Source organism: Pipistrellus kuhlii, unplaced genomic scaffold (genome assembly GCF_014108245.1).
Source record: "Pipistrellus kuhlii isolate mPipKuh1 unplaced genomic scaffold, mPipKuh1.p scaffold_m20_p_1, whole genome shotgun sequence".
In the NCBI taxonomy this organism is placed as follows: domain Eukaryota; kingdom Metazoa; phylum Chordata; class Mammalia; order Chiroptera; family Vespertilionidae; genus Pipistrellus; species Pipistrellus kuhlii.
In genome coordinates, this window is record NW_023425404.1 from 44,570,342 (window position 1) to 44,588,215 (window position 17,874).

The 17,874-nt window shown below is 41.3% G+C and overlaps 1 protein-coding gene and 1 long non-coding RNA gene across 4 annotated transcripts in view; one reads left to right on the plus strand and one right to left on the minus strand.

The window, feature by feature from the left end:
- Positions 1–3,272, plus strand: part of DMXL2 (Dmx like 2) — a 140,772-nt gene extending 137,500 nt beyond the window's left edge. For all 3 annotated transcript variants that reach the window (XM_036442016.2, XM_036442035.2, XM_045582484.1), the window contains 2 exons: positions 868–1,085; positions 1,918–3,272. In XM_036442016.2, the coding sequence (XP_036297909.1) occupies positions 868–1,085; positions 1,918–2,127 (428 nt within the window). In that variant the 3' untranslated portion in view covers positions 2,128–3,272. The remainder of the gene's footprint in view (positions 1–867; positions 1,086–1,917) is intronic.
- LOC123652461 lies at positions 3,105–16,517 on the minus strand. Its single transcript, XR_006741812.1, has 3 exons — positions 16,272–16,517; positions 3,651–3,742; positions 3,105–3,547 (listed from the first exon to the last, which is right to left on the minus strand). It is a non-coding gene; the product is annotated as an uncharacterized LOC123652461 (long non-coding RNA).
- Between the last annotated feature and the right edge of the window lie 1,357 nt (positions 16,518–17,874).

The window sequence follows — 17,874 nt, forward strand, 5'->3', positions numbered from 1 at the left end:
AGCATCAATGATGAGAGAGAATTGGTTGCCTTCTGCACACCCTCCACTGGGTACTGAGCCCACAACCCTGGCATGTGGCCTTGACCAGAATCAAATCTGGGACCTTTCAGTCCACAGGCCACTCTCTCCACTGAACCAAATCAGCTACGGCTGGGTTTTTATTTTTAACCAAAGGATTTCTCAGACTATTACTATGCTTTTGTGGATTTTGAATAGTGTAGTTGTTTCACAATTTTATTTAACATCTTTTCAAGATTTGTCATTTAGTGGTGCGTCTTTAATCTTTAAAATGCAGAGAATCTGGGAAGACTAACTCTCTAACGGGTAGCTGGTTTTTTCACATTGTGCTACTTGAGTTTCAGCTACTTACCTGAGAAGACTTTACCAGGCGTCCGTCCGGGCAGGAACTGGGAGAGGGTAATACCTGTCAGTGGTGGCTCTCAGTGAGGTAGCATGTTTGAGTGGCGCTCCCCCTGTGGGAGCACACTGACCACCAGGGGGCAGATCCTGCATTGAACATCTACTCCCTGGTGGTCAGTGTGTGTCATAGAGACCAATCATTCCACTGTTGGGTCAGTTTGCATATTAGTCTTTTATTATATAGGATAGAGGCCCAGTACACAGGAGGGAGCCGGCCAGCCTGCCCTAATGGGGACCCCCCATTGGGTGGAGGTCCCTGATGGGGATTGGGATCAGCAGGGGCAAGAGGCCACTGGCGTTCTGGTCATAAAGGTCGTTCCGCCGTTTTGGTCACTGGGCTTTTATTAGAATGAAAAATGTCTAATCTCTGTATTTGTTATTTAATGCATATTTACATGTCAGAATTGCCAAGATAGAATTTAAGAAAAGGCTCTTGTTTTTCTTCAGGTTTCACATGCCATGAGCACGGCGCCACGGTACTGCAGTATGCGCCAAAGCACCAGCTCCTGATATCGGGAGGTAGGAAGGGCTGCGTCTGCCTCTTTGACATCAGGCAGAGACAGCTCATCCACACCTTCCAGGCGCACGACTCAGCCATTAAGGCACTGGCTCTGGACCCCTGTGAGGAGTATTTCACCACAGGGTCGGCAGAAGGGAACATAAAGGTGAGCTGGTAGCAGAGGTTGGGATTTCTGTAGTAGGTTGTCTTTATCTGCTGTCAAGGCTGCTTGGGAAGAAAACACTCAAACCCCACCTGTTCTTGCAAACAAGGGCATAAGGGAAGCTTTGTAGAGATACTATCTCCTGACACCCTTCTTCCTTCCTTCCAGGTGGTTCTTCCTACACTGTTGTGGTTGGGAAAACCAGACAGAGTTCTCTAAGGCATTTTGGGTCAAATGTAGGAGTTTAATTAGGGCCTGGATTTTTTGGTGACGTTAGTTCAGTGCCTCCTCTCTCCTGCCTCTGCTCTCAGTCCTTACTCTGTGTGTAGTTGAGGTGAGGTTTGTGGATGAGATGGTACTATTCTTTTATGTTGCGAGAGCCTAGCTTAGCATTGGGAACATGTTTAATCAAGTTAAATATGCAATTGAGAGAGGACACGAAATGGCAGAAGAATAGATGGATGGGTTCTGAGCCTTGTCCCGAAGCAGAAAGAGCAGCTGAGGGTCGCGCTAGGAGTGTTCGTTAGCAAGCTAAGAGACAGGCGAACTCCAGGAGAAGGTAAATATGCAATTGAATTAGAATTGGGGTATATGTGGTTAGTATGAAATTATAAGAGGATGTGAAGAGAAATTTGAAAGCAGGGACAGCAAAGGGTAAGGACAGTAGTTAATCATCTGAGTGATTTATTTTCAGGTTGCTAAGCTGTTAGGAAGAGTCAGTGGGTGAAAACTGGGCCAGGGGACCAGAAGTGAAGATCAGGTTTTTGCTTTTGGTTCTCTCTCTCCTTTTTTTGGTGACTTATACTTTGTTTTCACTCTCCCTCTTTTAAACCAGGTTTGGAGATTGACAGGCCATGGTCTGATTCATTCCTTTAAAAACGAACATGCTAAACAGTCCATATTCAGAAACCTTGGGGCAGGAGTCATGCATATCGACATCATCCAAGGCAACCGGTTCTTCTCCTGCGGGGCAGATGGCACTCTGAAAACCAGGGTCTTGCCCAATGCGTTTAACATCCCTACCAGGCTTCTTGACATTCTATAGATTCAATATTGGAGCTTTATTTTTATAAACATTTCAATTAAAAAACACACTGCAGTAGTTATTAGGCATTTCTGCTTTCCAAGCAGTTAACATACTGAAAACAATACAGAGAATCTCTGTAGAAATTGAAAGATTCAAACTGAGTGTTGTGCTGAGTGTTGCCTATATACAGGTTGTTAGAATGACTGTGCATGTACCTTTTATCGTGCTGACGTTCTTAAAAAAAAAAAAATCAAACCTAGTATCATATGAAGGGTACTGTTCATTACAGCATTTATTAAACCTGATTCAGAACACATTAGTAAGTTTAATAATGAGAAGGACCTTTGTACCAAATTAAGGGAGAAAATGTTGCTGGTTCAGGTTTTTCTTCCTATTCTTACCACTGACCGAGGCATGCCTGCAGTCTCCTCTGTTGAATGAGGACAGACACAAGGTATTAAGCTCTTGATCACCGGAGTGTGCAGTGACCAGCGAGGTCGTTCCCATGCTTTCCTGTTAGTGTTTAAACTGAGCTACTGCTGTAACTTGCAAATGAGTGCAAATTTAAATGCAATGTTTTCCTTACGATTTGCACATTCATATTGTTTGGACTGCTAGTTTTTCTATTTAAACATTTGCCTTCATGTTAGAATGTAATATTGTGAACATGACACATTTGTAATTAACCAAAACATACCAGTGTAGTACTTTTTCATGTATTCATGATTTAACACCCAGAACATTTTAAGGTTATGTTGAAACTACACCAATAGAACATTCCATATCCTACTTACAATGAATGTTAGGCTTTTTGTGGCCAGTTAATAGTTGACGACATTGGTGATATTATTTATTACCACAGCCTATTGTATAAACTATGCAGGATTAAATATTATTTGCTTGTAAAATATTAGCCAGTGTTGTTATATTTTGCTGTACCTCCTTGGTTATGACCAAAATATGTTAAGCTATTGAAACCAATGTCTGTGTGTTTAAATGTTTACCGGCAAATTGTCTCATCATTTTAATAAGAATGCTTAATGCCTGTGCGGTAAATAGTAAAATATAAAGGCATAAAAGCACTTTTCTCTGAAGGCAATGTGATGTTCAGGCTGTGCAATATGTATGTAAAGGAAAAATAAATGTAATTTGTTTGAGTTTTACCTTAGTTTGGTCTGGCATTTTTGGATAATAAACTGTTGGGATCATTTTACATGTGATAAAATGTTTAACTTTTAGAGAACTTTCAAGCTGTTAAGAAGTTCATTCACTCACGAATATTTACTATGAACCTTCATCAGAAGCCATTCTAGGAAATGGATACAGTGGCAACCCAAATGGAGAGGGCAGGGCGCTCAGGGGGGGATGTAGCTGGGTAAGAACTAACCTCATTTACTGAAATGCAGACACTGGTGCTGATGCTGAGCTGGGAATGGTGCTTATGTGGAATGTGGAGCAGTGAGAAAAGGAGGAGACATGCTTGAATGCATGGGAACACAAATTTGAAAAAAAAAAAAAAGAAAACGTGTACGTACACTTACCTCAGTTTTGTATACAAAAACCTGCATACGTTGCATCCTCTCTGTCATTGTATATATTACACTGGAATAGTCCCAGCTAATTCATTTGGAATCTGTAAGGTAATAGAATTTTCAAACTGAAATTTTAAAACTATTGGTAGCTGCCACTTTCTTTAAGCTATTGCTTTATAGTAATCTACCATGTTACTAATTGGTGTGTTTTTTTAATTAAAAATTTAGAAGATTTAGGGGTGTGTATATGTGTGTGTGTGTGTGTGTGTGTGTGTGTGTGTGTGTATATTTATATATATATAAATGAGGTGCCCTAGGCAGTTTGGCTCAATGGATAAAGCGTCAGCCTGTGGACCAAAGGGTCCCAGTTCCATTGTGGTCAGGTGCACGTGCCTTAGTTGCAGGCTCCTCCCCAATCCAGGTCCTGGTGGAGACTTGTGCAGGAGGCAACCAATGGATGTGCTTCTGTCACATCGATTATTCTTCCTGTCTTTCCCTCTCTCTTCCACTCTCCCCAAAAATCAATGGGAAAATATTCTCAGGTGAGGATTAACACAACAATAATAACAATAATAAATTGAGCCAATACCACAGAGAGCTTCCATCTACTCCCCTCATTAGTTTCCCTCATTAATAACATTTTGCATTAGTGTGATACATTTGTTATAACTAACGAACCAGTATTGTTGCATTTTAAAGTCCATGGATTACATTAAGCTTCATTCACCCTTTGTGTTTACAGTTCTGTTTCAAAGAAGTCATAATATCACATATCCAGTATTACAGAATCATACAGAATAGTCTCATTGCCCTTAAATGCCCGAGTTCACCTATTCATTTCTTCCCATTTACCCCTAATGTTTAGCAACCACTGATCTTTTTCCTGTCTCCATAATTTGCTTTTACCAGAATGTCATAGAGTTGGAATCACATACTATGCAGCCGCTTTAGATTAGCTTCCTTCACTTAGCGATATGTATTAAGACTTCTTCATATCAGTAATAATATTCTATGTACTGCAGTTTGTCTATTCACCTTTAGAAGGAAAGTGGTTGCTTCTAATTCTTTATAATTAGAGTAAAGCTGCTGTAAACATTTGTGAGCAGGTTTTTGTGTTGACATAAGTTTTCAACTCATTTGGCAAAATGCCTAATAGTGAGATTGCCGGACTGTATGGTAAGACTGTTTGGCTCTTAGATTGAAATGGATTATAATGGCATTTTTTTTCCCTAGGGAAGTTATGCTAATGGTGATCATTTATTGAGTTCTTACTGCATTCAGCCCTGAGTTAAGCAACTTATAGATTATCTTACTTAACCTACAAAACAACCTATCAGATACTATCTTTTTGTTGGAGACAATATACTTTTTAAACCCTAATTTATAGGTGAAAAAGTTAAGACTTTGAGAAATTACTTAATATAACTCAGAGGCATAAAGATTCTAATTTAGTTTGACCGGAGTTCACACCCACTTAGCCTATATTATATTGTAACTTTGTTCTGCAGATGTGTGAATCCTGCTCACAGATCCCCATGAACTCAGAGAGAAGCTAGGCATATATTGCCAGGTGGGCTTTTGTATGTAGACACAAGGACATAGCACCTGACGCAAACCATCAAAACCTTTTTGATCTGCTTTCTACCCAAAACTCAAAATCTGAGTCTGGGTTCCAATGTTGCTCCAAAATAAGGGAGGTCAGAGTATGCACACTAACAAGAGGACCCAGAGGGAAAAAACTTGAGAGAAACTTTGTGATCCCAATCCCTAAAGCAAAACTGGTCCAAGCACTCTAGCCAGTTTGGCTCAGTGGACAGAGCATCGGCCTGTGGACTGAAGGGTCCCGGGTTCGATTCCATGCACCATAGTCCAAGGGCACATGCCCGAATTGCAGACTCAATCCCCAGTGTGGGGCGTGCAGGAGGCAGCTGATCAGTGGGTCTCATCATTGATGTTTCTATGTCTCCTACCCTTCCTCTCTGAAATCAATGTACCAGTATATAAAATAAAACAAACAAACAAAAAGTGGCCCAAACTACCCAGCCAGGCAGGATACTTTGAGCCTAAATGCGTTGAGGAGAGCTTCCAAAAGGATGGAGAGCAGTTCCTCTGTCAGGTAAGAGCAATAAGAGACTAGATTTGCCCTCTTGCTTAAAACAAAACAAAAGTAAACTATATTTAAAAATGGTCCTCAAGACACTGGACATCAGGCAGTGGAGGATAGTGATCCCTGAGACACTGTTAGCATTGTTATTGTCCCAATTTACCACGTAGAGAGGGGAGACCAGGCAGGGTCTCTCTGCCTGGCAGCCCCTCTGAGGTGCCAAAGAGAACTGGGAGTTGGGAGGCATGTTAGCTCGAGGTCAGACAAGAGCTGCATAGAGACCTACTTCCGGTATTCAGCTGAATATGAATTAGTGCACATGCGTAAAAAACCAGTGGCCAAAGAACATCTAAAGCACTACGGTCTAAACACAGAAAGCTTGGAATAGTTTATATTTTCACCAACAAAACTGGAAAACCTTGTAATCCATGGAGTATGAGGTACAGTACTCAGTTTTGCTGCAGTAATCAGACAGAATGAATCCTAGACAAAACACTGCTCTAGTTTCATCCAAGAGTGCTAAAAAAGAAAACGACCAAACTATTTTCAAATTGCTAAATTGCATCTCATAGCAAAGCTCCAGAATAATTATAGAAATACAAAAATATCCAGCACTCAACAAGGTAAAATTCACAATGTCTGACATTCAATTAAAATTACCAGGCATATGGTGCAACCACTGTGGAGAACAGTATGGAGTTTCCTCAAAAAACTGAAAATGGAACTCCCATTTGACCCAGTAATCCAACTCCTAGGAATATATCCCAAGAAACTAGAAACACCAATCAGAAAAGATATACTATGCACCCCTATGTTCATAGCACAATTTACAATAACTAGGATTTGGAAACAGCCTAGGTACCCGTCAGCAGATGATTGGATCAAAAAACTATAGTACATCCACACAATAGAATACTATGCTGCCATAAAAAAAGAAGGAATTCTTATCATTTGCAGCAACCTGGATAGAATTGGAGAACATCATGCTGAGTGAAATAAGCCAGTCAATGAAAGAGAAACACCACATGACCTCACTCATTTATGGATAATAAAGAACATTATAAACTGATGAGCCAAAAGATAGATATAGAGACAGTAAAGCAACAAGCAGACTGTAAAATTACAGCGGGGAGGGGAGGGAGATCTGGGGGAGATAAAAGATCAACCGAAGGACTTGTATACCTGCATATAAGTACAACCAATGGACACAAAACTCTGGGGAGGGAGGGCATCTATGGGAGGGGGGCCAATGGTAAGATATGTACACAGATAATAATTTAATAAATTAAAAAAGTTACCAGGCATGGAAAATATGTCCATAAAGAGAAAAATCAACCTCTCAAAAAAATGATCTATAAATAACACAGGTGATGAAATTATCAGAAAGGATATCAAAATAGTTACAACTATATTTTTATGTACAAGAAGCTAGAGAAGAGATTAAACATGTTAACTGGAGACATAAAAGACATTTTAAAAAATCACATGTCTAGCAATAAAAACTACAGTGTCCAATATGAAAAATACAATGATAGAGATTCAAAGATTAGACATTGCAGAAGGAAAGTTTAGTGAATATGAAGACATGGCAATAGACACTATACAAAATGAAACAAACATGGAATAAAATGAGCACAGCATCAGTGAGCTAGGGGATAACTTTAGGCAGCCTGATATGGTGTAATTGGGGTCACTGGAAGAAAAGAATAAAAAAATATAATTGAAATGAGGTCCAAAAAAGCTGTGGTACATTTACACCATGGAATACTATGCAGCAGTAAAAAAGAAATATCTGTTACCCTTAAAGACAGCATGGAGGGACCTGGAGAGTATTATGCTAAGCAAAATAAGCCAATCAGAGGAAGACAAGTATCCCGTGATCTCACTTATATATGGAATCTAATGAACAAAATAAACTGATGAACAAAATAGATTCAGAGACATAGAAGCATGGAACAGTCTGTCGAATCTCAGAAGGAAGTCAGAGTGAGTGGGTGAGTGGAAAGAGATCAATCAGAGAACTTGTATGCATGGTCACAAACAATAGGGTGGTAAAGGCCTGAAGGGGGCGGATATCAGGGGGCCAATGGGGGACAAAGGGAGACATATGTAATATTTTCAACAATAAAGATTAGAAAAACAAAAAACAGAAGAGAAGTAATGTACAGATATCTTCCAGTTTTGATTTTTAAAAAAAGGGGGTGGGGGTGGGGAAGAGAGTAACTTGGGAACCTATATACATATATGCAAAGTTCATGGACACAGAGTGTGTTGAAGGCCTTGGAGGGAGGTGTGGGATGGAGAGGGTCAATGAGGAAAAAAGAGGGGGGAGAGGGGACATCTGTAATTTTTCAACAATAAAGATAAATTTTAAAAAATAGATCCAAGAAGTTGAATGAAATTTAGGCATAGGAAACATGGAAGAAATCACATTGTCACATCATAATGAAATTGTTTAAAGCCATGGTAAAGAGAAAAATCTTAAGTGCAGCAAGAGAAAAATAGACACATTTTATACTAATGAGCAAAGGTAAAAATAGAGAAGCAGCATTTTTTCCCCTAAAAACCAAAAAGCTCACAATATTTTTTTTCAAATATACTAGTATATATTTTCCCATCATTATATATCATCCCCTAGAAAGTAAAATTCTTAACACAGTGAAAATAATTTTTAAAAATAAAAGTGAAATATCCTTCTCAAACTCTTCATAGAAAAAAAAAAAAAAAAGAAAGAAAAAAGAAGAGCAACACTTCCAAAATCATTTCACAAGGCCAGCATTACCCTGATATCAAAACCAGACCAAGATGCCACAGAATATAGAATCACAAGCCAATATCCCTGATGAACACAGATGTAAAAATCATTTACAAAATATTAGCAAACCATATTCAACTGCACATTAAAAGGATTACCCACCATGATAAAGTGGGATTTATTCTAGGGGTGAAAGGATGGTTCAACATCTGCAAATCAATATGATATTCCACATTAACAAATGAAGGATTAAAGTCACATGATTGTCACAGCAAATGCAGAAGCAGCATTGGACAGAATTCAATATCCATTTGTGATAAAAAATCACATGTATTTAATGTATCTCAACATAATAAAGGCCATGTATTACAAGCTCACTGGTAACATCATACTCTATGTTGAAAAACAAAAACATTTCCACTATGATCAGGGACAAGACAAGTGTCCACTCTTCATACTGGAAATTCTAGCCAGAATAATCAACCAACAAAAAGAAATAAAAGGTTATCTAAATTGGAAAGGAAAAAGTAAAACTGTCTTTCTTTTCAGGTGACATGATATTATATATAGTAAATTCTAAAAATTTCATTGGAAAAAAAGAAACACCTGTCAACTAATAAATGAATTCAGTTAAGTTGCAGTTACAAAATTAATGCACAAAAACCATTGTTTCTTTGAAACAACATTGAATTATCAAAAAGAGATAATAACAATTTATAGTTTCATCAAAAAGAATAAAATACTTAAGAAATAAATTTAACCAATGAGGTGAAAGATCTGTAAAATGACAAGTATGACATTGATGAAAGAAACTGATGACACAAATAAATGAAAAGATATTCCGTGTTTATGGCTTAAAATAATTGACACAGTTAAAATGTCCATGCTACCCAATACAATCCCTGTCAAAATTCCCATGGTGAGTTCTGGTTCAAATGCTAACATAAGAGAATCCTAAATTCAGAGCTTCTCCCTAAGGGGCAAAGGGCTTGGATCACGTATCAGGCACTCCAACTTTTACGATCTGCCTGTGAGAGACAAGACCCCAAAACATCTAGCTTTGAAATCCAGTGGAGCTCATGTCCACAAGACTCACAAAGCTCAACAAATGACACATGGCTCTTAATGGCTTCCACACTGACCCAGCACAGCCAGCCAGGTGAGTGACACCCAGACTGTAAGTGAAAGGGGCCTTTTAGCTTAAAACATCGGCCTGGGGGCAGGCATTTAACACACATCTGAAGGTCTGGTCGGGTCTTCCTCCGGGGACATCTTTGCACTCTCCCTCCGCCTCTTTCCAGCTCACTGGTATCTACCAACAAGGAGCTGTGTCCTCCTATGGCTCTCCAACTTTTACAGTGTGACCAGGGGCATCCCTCGGCAGCCTTGCTTTAATGGCCAACAGGACTTGCATTTCTGGGTCCCGTGGGTTTAGTAACAAACAAGTAGTTCTTGACTGGCTAGCACCCTGGAGGCCTGTTTGCTTGTCATGGAGCTTTGGCCTGAGGACAAGCATCTGGCTTTGCACACATCTAGGGGCCTACTTAAAATACATGCCAGTGATGGAGGCCAGTGGATGCCATCTTACTGATATCCCTCTGCCTCATCCCGGGTCTGATACCTGGACTTTTGCAACTGCTGCCCAGGGACACTTCTAAATCACCTAGTTCTGATGGCCTGTGGGACATTCTCACAACACTATATATACAGGGCGAGGTAAAGTACATTTACAGTTGTTCATATAAAATAATAATTAATAAATAATTATATATATAAAAGGCTAATATGCGAAGTGTCCCCACAGGAGTTCGACCGGGAGAACGGGAGTTTTATCGCTTGCTATGATATATGCTGACAGGAGCGAGGGAAGGAGGAGGCAGAGAGGCAGGGAGGCAGTGGGGAAGTGGCACAATATATTCTTTGCTCTGAAGGAAATAACTTTGAACCTAGAATACTCTACCTGGCAATTATATATCAGAATAATCTAGTGTTATAAAAGTGGTCGATTACTTATAAAGCTAGTATGAAAGTTAAAAGACAAGCATTGTTAAAATACAACTACAATAAGGGATATGCAAGATAAAAGGATATAAAAAGTGACATCAAAAACACTGAACATGGGAGTGGAAGAGTGAAAATGTAGAGCTTTAAAATTAACTTATAATTAAGTTGTTATCACTGTAAAACAGACTATTATATAAGTTGTTGTATGCAAGCCTCATGGTAACCACAAAGCAATTATCTATATTAAACACGTAAAAGATAAAGAGAAGGAAATTTAATAATACTATTAAAAGTCATTAAATCACTGCCCTGGTCAGTATTGCTCATGGTTAGAGCATTGGCCCATATACTAAGGGTCATGGGTTCAATTCCTGGTCAAGGGCTCCCACTGGAGTTGCAGGTGCAGTCCCTGGCCCTAGGTGTTTCCAATACTCCATCGCTGTCTTGGATCTCTGAAGTGAGCTTCTTAGAGGCAGCATGTAGACAGGCCTTTTTCTTTAATTCACTCAGCCACTCTGTCTTCTGTTTTGAAAATAAAGAGTCAGGGGTGCTTAGCTGTAGGAACCAAGTTCTCTCTGTCTCAGAACCCCTCCCTCTTTATGAACACAAATTGTCAAAAGTTAAGGTTTAGTATACAGAGGCATTCATTGTCAGTTTTGAGGGAACTGCCTTCAGCTGTTTCAGGTATTAGGCCAGCAGGAGGCAATACCATGTAGATTAAAATGCCCTCAGCTGTCTGGTAAGAGGCAATAATATATGCAAATCTTTACGTGTGGGGAAATGTCCTTCAGCCATTCCAGTAGGTAATAACATGTATTCAGCCCTGCTGAATAAGCCCCAAGTTCCATCAACCTTTTGATGAAACTTCTTGCGTTTATGAGATGCTGGAATTAGCCCCAGCAGTGACACTAGACTTGGTGTACCCTGGGATATTTGCTGAGTGGCCTCTGACGCGGCACTGGCACCAAGTTTGAACCGTTTCCATCTGGTGTATACCGCACACTCCTACCTGGTGATGCATTGAGAATCTATCTCATGTAGCTTGAGTGCTGTTTCAGTGACTGAGTCTACAGGCACCTGCCAGGCAGAGGCAGCACTTGGGGTGCCTGGAACTTTAACTGACCTGCCCCTGGGCCTAGTGCTGGTAAAAGCCAGCCTTGATGCCCAGGTTGGCTCTTCCTGTGCACACCCAGGCCCATCAGAGGCAGCCACAAACTGTGGATCACTTTGTAGCTCCAAGCAGGTTACCCAGGGCCAGTCCCAGGCAGCATCTGACATTGGACCACACTAAAGTCCCACACAAGAGGCCCCCAAACCAACACACCCAATGGCCAGTTTTAGACATCAGAGCAGGATCCAATAGAAAATGCAAAGGAGATTGCAGCAGGCACCAGACATTCCTGGTGTAAATTCCACTACTAGTGAAGTAGCTTGTACACTGTTAGGGTTTCTCCTCATAGTCAGCTAGCCTGAGGCTCAATAACATGCACAAATGGACTAATAATCATCAAGACTCAATTACAACAGGCGGGCTCTCATAACTCACACAAGTGAGGTTCCTAGAGCACCAAGTTCAGGTGACCAAGGAGACTGCACCACTGGATCCCACAGGACACCTTCTATGTAAGGCCATCCTATGAAGATTGGGAGTCATAGCAGATCCACCTAATATACAGAAACAAACACAAAGAGGCAACCAAAATGGGAGACAAATAAATATGCCCCAAGTGAAAGAACAGGAGAAATTGAAAAAAGGAAGAGGAGGAAGAGAAGAGCCAGTCAAAAATGAATACAATATCTGAAATGAAGACTACTCTAGAAGGAATAAGCAGTAGTTTGGATAAAGCCGTGTATACAATCAGGAAGGGAGCTTCCATACACTGTCACCTGATTTCTCAACAGAAACTTTTCAGGCCAGAGAAATTGGCATGAAATATTCAGTGATGCAAAGCAAGGATCTATTATACAACCAGGCTATTTTACCCAGGAAAGCTATCACTTAAAACTGAAGGAGAAATAAAGAGCTTCTCAGATGAGAAAAAGCTAAAGAACTTCATTGCCACCAAACTAGTAGCAGAAGAAACATTAAAGGGTGAATAAGAAGGATGAAGAGGGGGAGAAGGAGAACAGAGGAACATAATAATAAAGATGAAAATGGCAATAAGTATGTACCTATTAATATTGATTTTTAAATGCAAATGTCTTAAATGCTCCAATCAAAAGACATGGGGTTGCAGAATGGATAAGAAACCAAGACCCAGGTATATGCTGTATACAAGAGACCCATCTCAGAACAAAAGATACACACAGATTAAAAGAGATAGAAAGAGGTATTTCATGCAAATGTAGATGAAAAGAAAGCAAGGGTAGCAATTTTTATACCTGACACAACAGACTTTAAAATAAAGGCTATAGTAAGAGACAAAAAAAGTACACTACATAATAATGAAGGGAACAATCCAAACAAGAGGCTAGCAGTCCTGGATTGCTAGGGATATCCAACTGCCCATGTAGGCCCAATCCCGGTAGGGGTCTCAGATTGGAGAGGGTGCAAGCTGGGCTGAGGGACATCCCTTCCCCTATGCACGAATTTTATGCACTGGGCCTTTAGTGAACATACAAATGCTGGGTGTATGCATGACAATGCCAGCCAAAGGTCAGGAGAGGAGAATGGAAGTGTATTGTAGTAAGGTTTTCACGTAGGTGAAGTGGCACTGCGATAAAGATATATACCCTAAGCTCTACTGTAAAATAACACAAGTTATAACGAATGAGCCAAGAAAGAAAATACAGTGAAATTATTAAAAAAAAAAAATATATCCAGTGCAAAAGACAACAGAAAAAGAGAAAAGAGGAAGCAGTAAAATTATAGATTCAAACCAACCATATCAGTAATTACATTTGAGGTAAATGGTCTAAACCACATGCGTGACCTACAATAATAATCTGCTTCATATTGATATTTACTGCTGTGTTGCTCACAATTACCTGAAAGAGAAGTTGGGTGCTTCACTGGGATGGAAAAGTTTCGCTAAATCGAAAAGCAGGTCTAATTAAGCAGGTTTATTCTATGCTCGAGGCCTGATGTATGAAATGTGTGCAAGAGTAGGCCTTTCTTTCCCCAGCGACCAACACCGGCCTCCCTCTGGATCTGAAACCCGGGCTTCCCTCACAGCCCTGGCTTCATCACTGGCACCAATGCACGCGTGTGCTTTGATCTGGCATTGTTGATCGTGAATTTGGTTAACACTTCTGTTATAAAGGGAGAATAGTGATATTAAAATATTTCTTCTAATTAATTTCCTTCCAATGTGCACAAATTTATGCACTGGGCCACTAGTAGATAGATAATACAGAATTGAGTGAATGTGATGCATTCCAATAAAATATTATTTACAAAAGCAGGCAGCCCACCAGGCTATACTTGACTAGTGCCTTAAGTACCTAAATTTAAAAGGCATAGGCAGACTGGGGATGGGGTTGGGGTGGGGGGAAAGCAAGAGCCAAATACATGCTGCCTGCAAAAGAACTTTAATGACATGGATAGATTCAAAGTAAAAGAATGAAAAAGATATGCCTTACTCATATAAACCAAAAGAAAGCTGGAGTGTATATGTTCATATTAGCCATTCTAGGGCAGAAAGAGGGGTAGGTTGGAGAAAGAAAGAGAGAGCAAGGCCCAGCCAGTGTGGCTCACTGGTTGGCATTGACCCAAGAACCACGAGACCGCCAATTTGATTCCTGGTCGGGGCACATGCCCGAGTTATGGGCTCAGTACCTGTGGGACTGTGTGCAGGAGGCAGCTGATCGGTGATGTTTCTCTCTATCCCTCCCCCTTCCTCTCTAAAAAATCAATAAAAACATATTTAAAAAAGAGAGAGCAAGCAAATAGAAAAATGCCCAAGCAAATCAGGTTGTTTCCAGCTACAGCAACAGAGTTAAACCCGGTGGCTAAAATATTTAATATTTTAGTATTAAATATTTAGTATTTCATTGCCAGACAACTAGGACCAAGCAAGACCCAGTCTGACAAAGATAGACAATGGCTAGCTCAACCTCCAGCACATGGGTGTGACTTTAGCCCTGATTGCACTGGAAACGGTCAAAGGAGCCAAAAAGAGTGGAGAAACCTTTGGAATCCTGTCTGAGCGGCAGGAAGGAATAGTTGCCCACAGTGTGGGCTCTGGTGTCGACTTCCTAAATTCGAATCCTAATTTCACCATTTCCAAGCTGAGGGACAGTCGGTGAGTTTCTTAATGTCTTTTAGTTTGGAAAATGGGTTTGATCAAGTTTACACTTTAAGGGCTTCCCAGGGGGATCACATGAGTTCATCAGTTGGAAGCACTTAGTACAGCACCTGGCACCCAGTAAGCACTCGATACATGTGAACTATGCTGATGGCCTTGAAGTTGCCACCACTGTGGTATTCCTTTGCTTTGGAGAAAATAAAAAAAGGTATCTCACCCTATGTGCACAGCAGTCTTTAAGTTGACACAATGACCCCCATCCTCAAGGAGGGGCCAATGAAATGTTCTTCAATATAAGCACCGTGAGAGGTAGCATGTGCTTAACCCAGGTAAGAACAAATTCAGCTTCCCACAGGTGTGTCTCCTTGACCCTCACAACATAGCCACACTCACAGTAACTCCGACACCAGCCGTGTGCAGGTATTTCCCTACACCACCAGCGGGGTGACCGATAATTCATCTCAATCTGACTGCCACTCTACCTACAGGCAGCATGAGACCCCCCGGTTCAGGGCTCAGTCCCACGAGATGACCCCCACTTCAGATGACAACCACAAGTCCTGGTTATCACCGGTGCTGCTGACCAGCCTGCTATAGATCAGAGGTTCCCACAACCTCCTTCTCAGGTTCAATTAATTTGTTAGAGCAGCTCACAGAACGCAGAGAAACGGGATGTAACTCAGGGACAGCCAGATGGCAGAGGTGCATGAGGTGAGGTGCAGGGAGAGCGGGGAGCTTTCCTGCCCTCTCCCAGGGCACCCCTCTCCCTGCATCTCCACACGCTCGCCAACCCGGAAGCTCTCTGAACCCCCTCCTTTTGGTTTTTATGGAGACTTGATTGCCCAGGCATAACTGACTAAATCATTGGCCACTGGCAAACTCTTCAACCTCCAGCCTCCCTTTCTTCCGGAAATCCAACTCTCCAATCACGTGGTTGGTGCCTAGAGATTTTCCAAAAGCCACCTCATTAACATAAGAAAAGACACCTTTATAACTCTCCTCACAGGACATTCTTAGGGTTTAGGAGTTCTGGGCCAGAACTGGGACGAAGGCCAAAGGTACTGGTCTTACAAATCACTCTCACACCACGGCTTGGCCAACCGGCCTGTAGGTCAAATTGGGCCCACCACCTGTTTTTGTACAGTCTGCAAGCTAAAAGTAGTTTTTACATTTTTATACAGTTAAAAAAAGTCAAAATAAAAACATTGTGTGACCCATGAAAATTATAAAATTCAAATTTCAGTAACTGAAAGTTTTATTGGAATACGGCCATGCTCACACGTTTATATATTGTTTCCAGCTACAGCAACAGAGTTAAGTAGTTGCAACAGAAACCCGGTGGCTAAAATATTTAATATCAGGCCTTTTAGAGAAAAAACATTGCCAACAAACATGATTTAACCCACCCTTAAACTTCCCCTTATTTCCAAATGACCACAAACAACATACAAACTACACCTTGGAAGCAGGCAATCCTGATATGCCCACGCCCCGCCTCCCCACCTTGTCCGGTTCCTCACCTCGGCTTAGCGGCCTTTTGCTGGACAGTTAACCTTCCTGGGAGCAACTTTAAGTCCAGCGTCTGGTCCTCCCTCGGCTGCTGGAGCAGAGAACCTCTTTGCGTGCTGCTAGAGACGCCCTGGGCCTTCCCCGCCCTCGGAGCTTTCAATTAGAAATTAATTACTCTCAGCTTTCTCCTATTTTTTTCCAGAGGGTCAATCAGGCTTAGCAATAACCACCTGATTCCATTATGCTTTTAGTCCGTGAATCTCCATCACTTGATACATCACATTCACTAAAGCAGTGGTAGGCAAACTGTAGCTCTTTGGCACCTTGAGTTTTTAGCAAAGGCCAGCTTAGGAGTACTCTAATTAAGTTAACAACAATGTACCTACCTATATATATAGTTTAAGTTTAAAAATTTTGTCTCTCAAAAGAAATTTCAATTGTTGTACTGATGATATTTGGCTCTGTTGGCTGATGAGTTTGCCGACCACTGCGCTAACATATTCCATTCCAGATGACCACCGGTGGGCGTCGTAACGTGGGACCACCGCCTTGTCCCGGGGGCTATTTGTGGCCCATCTACTCCCGGGATGGGTCCTCACTGCAAACAGGGTGGTGAATGGTCCAACCACAAACCCCATCTCCCGGGCTTCTTTCTGGGACTCTGCCTGGTTAGGGTTACCAAGTTTAAAAATATAAATACAGGTCTCATGGTTAAAAATGGATTTCAAATAAGTAATTTTTAGTAGAAATATTATGGTTGGGACATAATGTTGCTGTTGTTGATCTGACATTAAAATTTAGCTGGGCAAACCTACAATGGTTTGGGTTCCCCAGGAAGCAGGTGTCGGGTGGACGTTAGCCAGCGGGTGTCACTCAGGAGGCTTTCGTTCAGCACCTGTGGAAGGAGGAACAGAAGCCAGACGGGTGGAGGGAAGACGCAGTGACACACGGACTGGCCCATGGGGGCTCTGGCACTGTGGGGCCCTGTAGAGTCATTCTGAGTTGTGCTGAGCTTCCAGGCCTTTATACTCATGCACAGAGCAGCCACTGGCTGAGGGGACGTGCTGTGAGGAAGAAAGAGGTCTCTGCAGCCCAGGCAGTTCCGAAGGGGCAGACAGCTGAGAGCTGCATGCGGTGGGCACTCCCAGCACCAGGGGCAAAAGGTCTTTCCTGATGAGCAATCCAAGGAGCAGCAGCTGCGGCACAGTGCCCACCGCCTTTGTAGACAGAATGAGAGAATAGATGACATTTAGGGACAGTCCCATTTGCGCATCTATGAGTAAATGAAGGAACATGTACAAAGGGAAGGTGCCTAGGAGAGACATGGCAGATGTGAGCACCAAGTAGTGGCTACTTTGGTGTCTCTAGAACAGTGTTTTTCAACCTTTTTTGGGCAAAGGCACACTTGTTTCATGAAAAAAATCACGAGGCACACCACCATTAGAAAATGTTAAAAAATTTAACTCTGTGCCTATATTGACTATATATAAAGTAATTCTCTTGAATAGGAATCAAATAAACACAAAGAAAGTATTTTATAATTACTTTATTATGAAATATTAAGTAAACAAAATAGTGAAAAATTATAAAATTCTTGTCTTGTCTGCACCTACG